At 34.7% G+C, this 9367-nt stretch overlaps 1 protein-coding gene across 1 annotated transcript; it reads right to left on the reverse strand.

The window, feature by feature from the left end:
• Positions 1 to 234: 234 nt before the first annotated feature.
• Positions 235 to 9045, reverse strand: LOC127101376 (uncharacterized). The gene is made up of 16 exons (XM_051038765.1): positions 8720 to 9045; positions 8482 to 8622; positions 8290 to 8381; positions 6862 to 6958; positions 6313 to 6356; positions 4596 to 4684; positions 4250 to 4341; positions 4015 to 4161; positions 3173 to 3320; positions 2967 to 3043; positions 2671 to 2742; positions 1440 to 1487; positions 1234 to 1361; positions 986 to 1145; positions 701 to 911; positions 235 to 444 (listed from the first exon to the last, which is right to left on the reverse strand). Exons 1-16 carry the CDS (start codon positions 8828 to 8830, stop codon positions 395 to 397), a joined length of 1707 nt encoding a protein of 568 aa, XP_050894722.1. The 5' UTR covers positions 8831 to 9045; the 3' UTR covers positions 235 to 394.
• Between the last annotated feature and the right edge of the window lie 322 nt (positions 9046 to 9367).

The raw sequence follows: 9367 nt of genomic DNA on the forward strand, positions 1-9367 counted from the left end.
CAAACATCTGAGTTGTCGTGTTTGGACAGACGCCTTAAAGGAGCGAGCTTCCACCACCAATAGGGGTGGATATGGATTCTCTAATTCCAAATACTCTTTACACCCTCTCCATCCTCTCTATCTCTCTTAACTTCTCTTACTTTTTTCATCATCCCCTCCGTCACTCTCCACTCTCACACCTATACAAACTCGGTAAAATTGTTGTTATCGTAGAATTTTGACAAGACAATAGCATACACCTGACTGTACAATCTCTTAACCAATGTATGTTGATAGTAATGAGAGGATTTAATTAATGTACAGATCAAAAAATGAAGATAACAAAAATTAATCAGAAAGATACCAAGATGATTACAGTAAAGGGGAAAAAGACCTAGAAGAATTTTAGCTTCCGTCATCTTCGTGAAAGGATATCTGAGATAGAGAAATCATGAAAAGGTGGTCCTGTAACAGAAAATAATCCAAAAGTAAGCAACACATTTTCACAAAGGGAAAAAATAAGCAGCAAAGATCAGGTTTTTCTCGAGCACCAAACTCACACTGATACAAGTAAAGCCACATGCAGGAAATATAGGGCAAGAGCGCGTGTGTGTGTGTGAAAGGGAGTCAAAAAATCATCTACTCCAACTATATTCTCAAAAAAAAGTGTGTGAAGAGATACATGAAAAGCACAGAGGGAGGGGAACAAAATATCCTCCACCTTCTTGTTCACCAAGAATGTAAAATGGAATGTGTGCAGTCATCTTTGTTGCACCTTCACTCCAGTTTATGCTGCCAATTTTCTGTGTGGTACCTGGTGAAGATCCTGAAGGTCCTAATATGGATGAACATATAGCAGGGTCTTTCATCAACCCCAAGAAATCACATGCACGGCTCCATACTCTCATATCAGAAATTCGAGACCGAGCAACCTAAAAAGCATGTCCTCAATTAGAAATAATTGCGTTAATGACCTCTAATGATTTGCTCTATGAAACAAAGATACCTTGCCCAAAGATACGCGTGCTCTTGGTAGTAATTCGCGGTGATACGTAGCAAGTTTTGCAATGGCTGTCACAACAAAACACATAAGCCTGGACTGCGATGACCTTCTGTAGGTATCCTTATCAGAACTAAGGGATAACTCATGTGCCATGCCCAGACGACTGACAAGAAAACAAAAGATAATTCATCAAACAATTACCCATTAAATCTCTCGGAACTGGAAGAAGCAAGGTTTATGCTACATCATACCTTGAGGAAAGGTTTTCATACAGAAGTAGTTCTAAACTCTCAAAAAGCTCACGGGCTTCGTCTTTGTGAGATCCACCACCACCACCATGCTCTCCAATGGCCCAACATAATTGCAATGCCAATTCTGTCTAATGAAAATTCAATGAATGCTCAATCCAAGATTGTTGCAGCACTCCCACATATAGTTAATATAGTTCTTGACTAACCTTGTCTGGGCTGTCATAAGCTTCTCCAAGTCTGTCCATTATAGGTTTCTGCAACAAATTCATGAGATGTTAGATATAGTCATCCAGAAATTTCTTGAGTTTAAAAGGGCTGGTTCTTGAAATGATAGGAGGGCTTATATTAACTAGATCATCAAAATCTGATCCTTGTTGCCCCCATTTTTGCAAAGATTGAATTTCAGCAAAAGTTAAGAGTATGCTTGTGCATTACCAATCCTTCAATCATTAATTAGCTTTTTCCTTACAACTTAAGCTTTTAGGAGAATTGGTTCTTGATATGAGCCATAGCCTAACAGCTTAAGCTCTTACAAGTTAGTTTGTTCTTGGCAAAAGACATAGCTTTCAAAGACATAAAATGATCAAATGATGTTTAATCACACAGAATAAGTGACAAATGGAGCAATATTTCAAAAAAATTAAAAATGGATACAATTTTAAATGGCATCAAATGGATTTATTAGCAATGGCCCTTCAACAACAAAATTATCATACTGTCAAAAACACAATCTTTCAGGTCACATTCGTAATGGTCTTGCTATCTGTCTCCAGGTAGATTGATAAGCGTAGGTCACTCATCACCAAGGTTTACACCTGTAGACAGCAAGCAAGGAAAGCAACAGCCTTAGACCAACAGCAGCAGGGTGCAAACCACCAACAGTCACGACCAACCCAAGGGGTGCAAGTTCAGGAGATGTGAATCAGGAGGGCATGACCCTTGGTGCAGAGACACGCCCAATGGATGCAACTGGTGGAGAAAGGATGCAACCCTTGGAGCCAAACAACATCAAATCTAGAGCAGTTACAAATGGGGACAGTCACAACTCTTCAAATTAATTGTGCCAATTAGGAACAGATGCTAAATGCGGTGTAAATAGAGGCAAACCAGAATTAGGAAAGCATTGAGAAAAATTAGGAAGAATTGGAATTGTGGAGAGACAGACTCTCGAAAACCTGTGTTGTACAACAACAACCAAGCCTTATCCCACTAAGTGGGGTCGGCTACATGGATCAACTTCCGCCACAATGTTCTATCCAGGAGAAAACCTGTGTTGTAATATCCCAAAATTATCTACATAAATTTCTATTTCATCTTTTCACTTCTTTTCCATTTTCTTTGTTCTTATCATAGATCTATGCTGAGTTGCTGATCACTAACTAAAAGTTGAACAACGCGTGAAATAAAAAATTAAAGCAATATAATGTCAAAAGATACCTTTAAAAGGGCAATGAAGTTTGGGTAGCGCTGAAATGTGGAGAGCATAAACTCCAAAAGCCGCTTATGAACCTAAAAGCACAAGAGAACTTAGATTGCAAATGAAACAACTTTAAAAAGTCAAAATTAAAAGTTGGAATTTATAACAAATCATGTTAGGCAACCTTACTGACAGAAGGCATGAACAATAGAAAATGAAAACAGTTAATCAATATTTGACTAATTTGCATTGACTTTCCATATACACTAACTACTCAAGCATAACATTCACAATTATGACAAGATATAATTGATACCTCATAAGAGAATATTTTGTCTGGAAATATTGTTGCAAACCGTGACATAAGCAGGGGAACCAGTGCACAGATCAAAGCTGAAAGTGTGTAAAAGAATGGGGGGAAAACGTCAAGAAAGACAGGTGATGAATACATTTCCACAACTAAATTTTCAAGAAAATCCACAAATGCAAAGTCAAACAAGCATATGTAATAACAAAACTTACAATCATTCACGTCGCGCAATGCTATGGAAAAGTACACGTCAAGAAGACGAGGTGTTAGGCGGAGTACTGCCTTCAACCTATCAGAGTAAGCACTATTGACTGCAGTCTGTAATATTGTGGTCATCACTGATGATGACCAGGGCCGTTCCTGACATATAATAGAATTTACTTTGAATATCCCAAGTTGAGCTTGATATCCCAAAAATTAATGTTGAACTGTAATGGAGTTATAATTTCAAACATAATAAAAGCAACTCATAAATTTACCTTGAACTAGTTTGTAGTCTGTGTACAGTTTAGTAAATAAATATCTTATGTGTGTGTATATATTAGACTTAAATATACTATGCATATATAAATGTTACAAATTTAAGACTTTAGTTTCTTGGCATTTATTTTATTTTTCAAAAGCAAATAAGGTGAAACTTCACAGAATATATTTTATATGTGAACATGGTTATTAAGGATTTAATTTGAACTTAATATGTTGCGATAATCAATCATTTGAATTTGAACTTGGAAAATAAGAATAAAAATAAGAAATGCCATGTGGGTGATGATTGTTTAAGAGTTTAGTGAGTGCCTCATGTTCATGTAAGAGGAATCTCATATTAGAGGCGGATATTAACCTTTAAGAGTGTTCAAACTAGAAAGTATTCCTATTTATTGGTGATAGATTGATAATGAACATTTTATCAATCCTTTTGTGCTAGCAACTTTTGACATGCGGTGAACATGTTGGCTTAGAAAATATGTGTAACTTGGATTTTGATCTTAAACGTGAGAATAAAAACAATTTGAACTTAGAATGGTGAATAACAATATGAGAGGTAAAAACATACAGCGATACCATCATTTTCATCCTTTAAGATCTCAAGAAACAACGGATCAGCCACATCAATTGCACTGCTATCCTCAGATTCAGAATCTCCTCCACCATCTTCTATAGTTGAACCAGTATATGCTTCATCCATAAGGGCAAGTAGCATCTAATTTATAAAGAACTAAGTTCACTTATATTGTGCATAAATGCAACAGTGGCTAGACTTCACTCAAATTCATAGCATCAAAGATAACCTTAGGAGCCGTATTTTTTTGAATTGAAGCAATGCTGCTTCCAATTAGTGGTCCGGAGTTTTTTTCCACCTTCTCCAATGCCACTACCAAAACTAGCAAAGATGGGCAGGAAATGTTGAACTGATTAAGTTATTGTTAGAGAACATAAGAAGAAAATTATTATCAATTTATCATTATATTCTGAAATCATAAAGCTTAATACAAGTGGCATTCTCACGGTAATATTATTAGGGGTCTGTTACTAACACATGCTATGAGACATATTTCATATATTCGAACATATTTTGATCTTTTCTAAAAAAGGAAATGGTACACAGAATAGAAATGGTCGTAAACCTTAACTTACTAGGCAAGTCTAGTAAAGATGGAAACAATGGAATAAATGAACCGGGTGACATCAATCCCGGAAAGGCTTTTAAAATTTGTTTCTCTGATCTGCAAGAGTGGATTAAAAAAATATTCAGGCAATATCCCTTGTGATCTATTAGGATTTAGGAACACTCTAAGTCTCTAACACACTACAATTCAACATACTGCAAGTCTTGTGAAATATCAATGTTTTGTTTCATTTCAGACTCCAAATTGTGGTATAGTCATGTTATGCAATGAAAAGGGAAAAACAGGTCAAATGTTGGTATGAGGAATTAGGACCTCATACAAACGTCACAAAGACTAATACATGGTAAGTGAAAAATGGTTCAAGTACAAATATTCAGTAAGCTAGAAAAGCAAAATATTTTTCTTCATTTTTCAGATGAAAGAATAACATCATTAAGATAAAAAGATGAATGCAATAAATACAAAAATAAAATATCTTCCTAAAAATGAAAATACAAACCAAAGAGAAGAAAAAAAGCATCAATAAAGAACAATATCCAATCCCCAAACTCTTCCTTTTGTACTTCTACCAAAACCAACAAATTTAGTCCTCAAAACCTTGTCCAATGTCTTGAGACACGCCTCACACTCTAAAAAATTTCCAAACAAAGACTTCCATAAAGATATAGCTACAGAACCGTGTAATATCAATTTGAAAATAAAAGAAATTATGAAACCAAGAACCAATTATATTTGATTCCATTAAACAGTGATTAAATATTCTTTCCTGATAATCACAAACAGTTCAACTTCAAATATCTTGCAATAAACAACTAAACAGATTTCCTTTACAATATTTATCAACCTTGTACAAAAGTTTGTTTTCAAGTTTTGTCACCCCTGTTGTTGATACTAATTATTTCCATCTTTAAAGCATCAATACTTGAAAAAGCAAAAGAAAAAAAAAACTCCTTGAGCATTTTAAGATTTGGGAGCACACAATCGCCTAAAGATTATACTAACTGTTTCAAAATATGGCAGAAATAAAGTATTACCCTATCCCCATTTATAAGACCCTTAGACAAAAAAAATTACGTAAATTAACAAATTTTGATAGTGTAGTTAATGTGCATAACTTATGTTAAGAAATGTGGTTGAACCTAACTCAACCCTACAAAACCGGCTTGTAAGGTGAGGGTGTCACTCTATATAAAGTCTTTTAAGACTCTACCTCTAACCAATGTGGGACTTGGGATTTTCCCAATGCACCCCCTCACGCTCCGGCCTCATTGAACGATACGGGAAGCCTAATAAGTGATCTAGGATAGGCTCTAATACCATCTTAAGAAATATTGTTAGGTCTAACTAAATCCTACAAAATCGGCTTGTAAGATGAGGGGAGTCACTTTATATAAACTATTTTAAGGCTTTATCTCTAACTAATGTGGGACTTGGAATTTTCCCAATAACTTGTGTATATGATGATTACAGTAGTAAATTACCTTTTGTAGATAAATGCAATCAATGTTGTCTTTTCATATTCCAAGACAAATCGGTACTACTACTACTAGTATTAATAAAGGATATAGTAATAAATGCATCTAGAAATTTGTAGAGAATCACATATGTATGGGACAAAACAAAAATGTTCCAAACAAGTTCTATAGTTAGGGACAAGGGATTATCTTGGTTCCCTTTACTCCCACCCCCACCCCCAAATCAACCCAAGTAAAAGAGTACCATACCTTTCCCCATTCCAAGCCATCAGCTTTAACAACAATGGAAAAAACTGCAAATAGAAAAAACATAGATCAAATCAAATCAAATCAAATCAAATGTACTGTCATTACTCATTATGCATCCTTATATATCAAATGAGGATCCCTAGGGTTCCCACTATGGTCTTGTGTTTTTGTGTTTTCCTCATTTTTTAAATTTAAATTCAAATGAAACAGGTCTCTCACAGTTTCATTTTCTTGCTTATCCCTTAATATCAGCATACCAAATTTAAAGGAAGCGATCTCTCATTTTTGTTCAGCTCTGAAAAGTTTCTGCATTCATCATGATGTCTTACTTCTCTAAAATGCCACCTTCTGTTATCCATTTGCTCCCATAACTAAGTTCTTAACTGGATAACTAACCGGGTTACCTACCACCTTAATACATAAAAGTATCTGTTTAAACAAAATACTCTACCTTAAGAAAGTATACTCACATTAATTATTAAGTTTTTCCCTACTTGATCATGTCTTACATTCTTAATAATGGTCAGTGGAGCCGATCATAGCTTTTACCTGAGGCATTAAGTTAGGGAAAGAAGTTAAAATCCTCTTCTTGTTGATAATGAGAAATTCAAGCATTGCTTCTGCAACGACAGGATCAGCGAACTCCCTGAAACAGGATGCAAATAATATAATAGAATCACAACGCTAGTGATATTGGTCTTTTGTAAGTAACAAAAGATATTCAAGTGATACTAATATCCTCAAATAAGAGTAGGCGGAGATAGGGGAAAATACTTTTCTTAGGGTATGATTAGTAAAGGAGTACTTTGGGGGATAAACAATTTAGATGTAAAATCCAAAAACTCCCCAGTTAACTACTGTTTGGCTGGTCAGGAAAGATGCTGTTAGTTATACTGGAATAACCTTTCTCACAATCTTAAGGGTAAACAGTATCATGAATCCGGATTGAGATTGAGTAGGTTAAATTTTCTAGATTCTCTCGTGCCCAGCAAATTATCAAGACTCCCTAACTTGTGGCTCACACCTCTCCTCTCACTTCTCACTTCCCTGTAATGGCTGCATGAGAGAGCAACAATGACAAAGAGCCTCTTGCCATACTTAGATATTCCCGGTCTTCCACTCATGTTCATAATCATACATCATGTACTTCCGAAATATTGAAATTTTGCTCAGCTCACTATCATCAACCACTAAAGGTAATGTTTGATCGAGCCTTATAATCCCACTCCAGTAGAAGTCTAGAATAGGTAATGACAATTTAAATTCTAGTATGTAATTTAACTTTTAAATTTCTGTGACATGTTCTGCAATCTGCACTTTCATTTCATAGTTAAAATGCATTCTGTAGTTGTTTTGACTTTTTGAAAGCAAGATTGACAGCAGTTTCATATATTCGGAATAATACATTCCTTTATATTTTACTTCTTAACCATTGATTTCAAACATGTACTTGTACAAAACATTAGAGTCCCAAAAAATCTTATGGTTGCCCTTTTATACCTCATTTCTTTCTCCTCACTTTTGATAGCATCATTAAGGATTGGGTAGAGATTTTTCCTTAATGGCAAATTTAGTAATTACTATTTAGTTGTTAGAAATGTCCATGGGGGAGTTGAACTCTCGGTAGCTTATCTCTCCAACTCCAACCCTTACGTTTCTCCTCTCAAACCACCAAACCAATTTATCACTACTTATAAGGTAAAGACTAACAGAGGAACAAGAGAACAAGCTCTGCTAGATCAGAATATGAAGTTAATAGAACTATCTAATAAACTACACACAGAGGACGATGGTGTCTTAAGTGAAAAAGTTGGTTGAGACTTGATCATTTAATCCTAGTCTGGTACATGATAGTTGATATTTAATTTAAGTCAAATCAATCTCAACAATCAATGTAATATTGAAATTAGAAAAATCAACATTAACATCGTCAGCTCATGCTCTATCTCTCACACATAGACATAATGATATAATTACCTGCTCAAACATGATCGGAAAAAGGTCCTAAGACTAGGATCAGCATCATGAAGAACAACCTCCCCAAAATCCAGGTAAAACTGAAGAATTTCCTGTGAACCAAAGAACAAAACACTGAATTGAACCGAATTGAATACAAAGCAAGTATAATGATAAAATCACTATTGAGAAAGGGAAAAAATAAAGGCATACGAGTAAAAGAAGACCATTGGAGGTTTGAGATTGAGAAAGTGAAGCCACAGCACGCTGAAAAATCTTGTTAATCTGCGGATAAACCCTAGCTACCAAGTCTTCGGAATTCTCGACCTTACATAATTCATGAAGCTTCTTCACCTAATCAAAACAATAGTACAAAATTATATTAATGGATATAAAAAGAGAGATATAGATAGATAGAGAATGTGTTGGAATGGAAATATGAAAATTGTACGGATTGAAGAAGAGAAGGATCGGAAGCAGGATCGTTAGCGGTGTTGGAATCTCTGGCACTGGTAGATAGCGTTCGGAGGTAAAAATCCCAACCTGCGTCTCGCTCCGGCATTCTTAGAAGAAAATTGTGTGAAAATTGAGATCGATTGGAACTGTGGTGATCGAAGCAGCGATAGTTGAGCCGACGATGAGAGGGGTGCTTTGTTTTTCTTTCACGGAGCGAAATGAATAGTGTCGGAATGGGACGGTGACGATGACAGGCCAAGTGTCATCAAAACGATGAGTTTTGTCTAGCCGTGGTTTTTCAAGTTCAACTAGTAAGATTGAGGTGCTTCCACCGATAAATTTATTTATTACTAAATAAAATGTATTTATATATATTCATAAATTTGAAATAGAAAAAAAAATTGATTAAAATAAAATATATATATTTTTGTTAGTGATCCGAGAAATGGAAAATTAATGTTTTATTATTGAATAATATTAATTTGATATAATATAAAATATTTGTAAATATACGTATCAATTTATAATATATTATTTAATTTTAAAATAAATAATAATTATATAAATTCAATTGTATTAAATTATCATATAAAAGAAGACCAATGAGATAGAGAAATAAAAAAAAACCATATTTAAAAATAAA

This window comes from Lathyrus oleraceus, chromosome 7 (genome assembly GCF_024323335.1).
Source record: "Lathyrus oleraceus cultivar Zhongwan6 chromosome 7, CAAS_Psat_ZW6_1.0, whole genome shotgun sequence".
Taxonomy (NCBI): Eukaryota; Viridiplantae; Streptophyta; class Magnoliopsida; order Fabales; family Fabaceae; genus Lathyrus; species Lathyrus oleraceus.

What these genes read in the sequence shown, in the direction of transcription:
- LOC127101376 (XM_051038765.1), bottom strand. Translation starts at nt 8,830, where the DNA reads ATGCCGGAGCGAGACGCAGGTTGGGATTTTTACCTCCGAACGCTATCT. An exon ending in ACAAAATATTCTCTTATGAG is followed by an intron (nt 2,743 to 2,966) that starts GTATCAATTATA and finishes TTGTGCTTTTAG; the next exon opens with GTTCATAAGCGGCTTTTGGA. An exon ending in CTTATGACAGCCCAGACAAG is followed by an intron (nt 1,362 to 1,439) that starts GTTAGTCAAGAA and finishes AATTTTCATTAG; the next exon opens with ACAGAATTGGCATTGCAATT.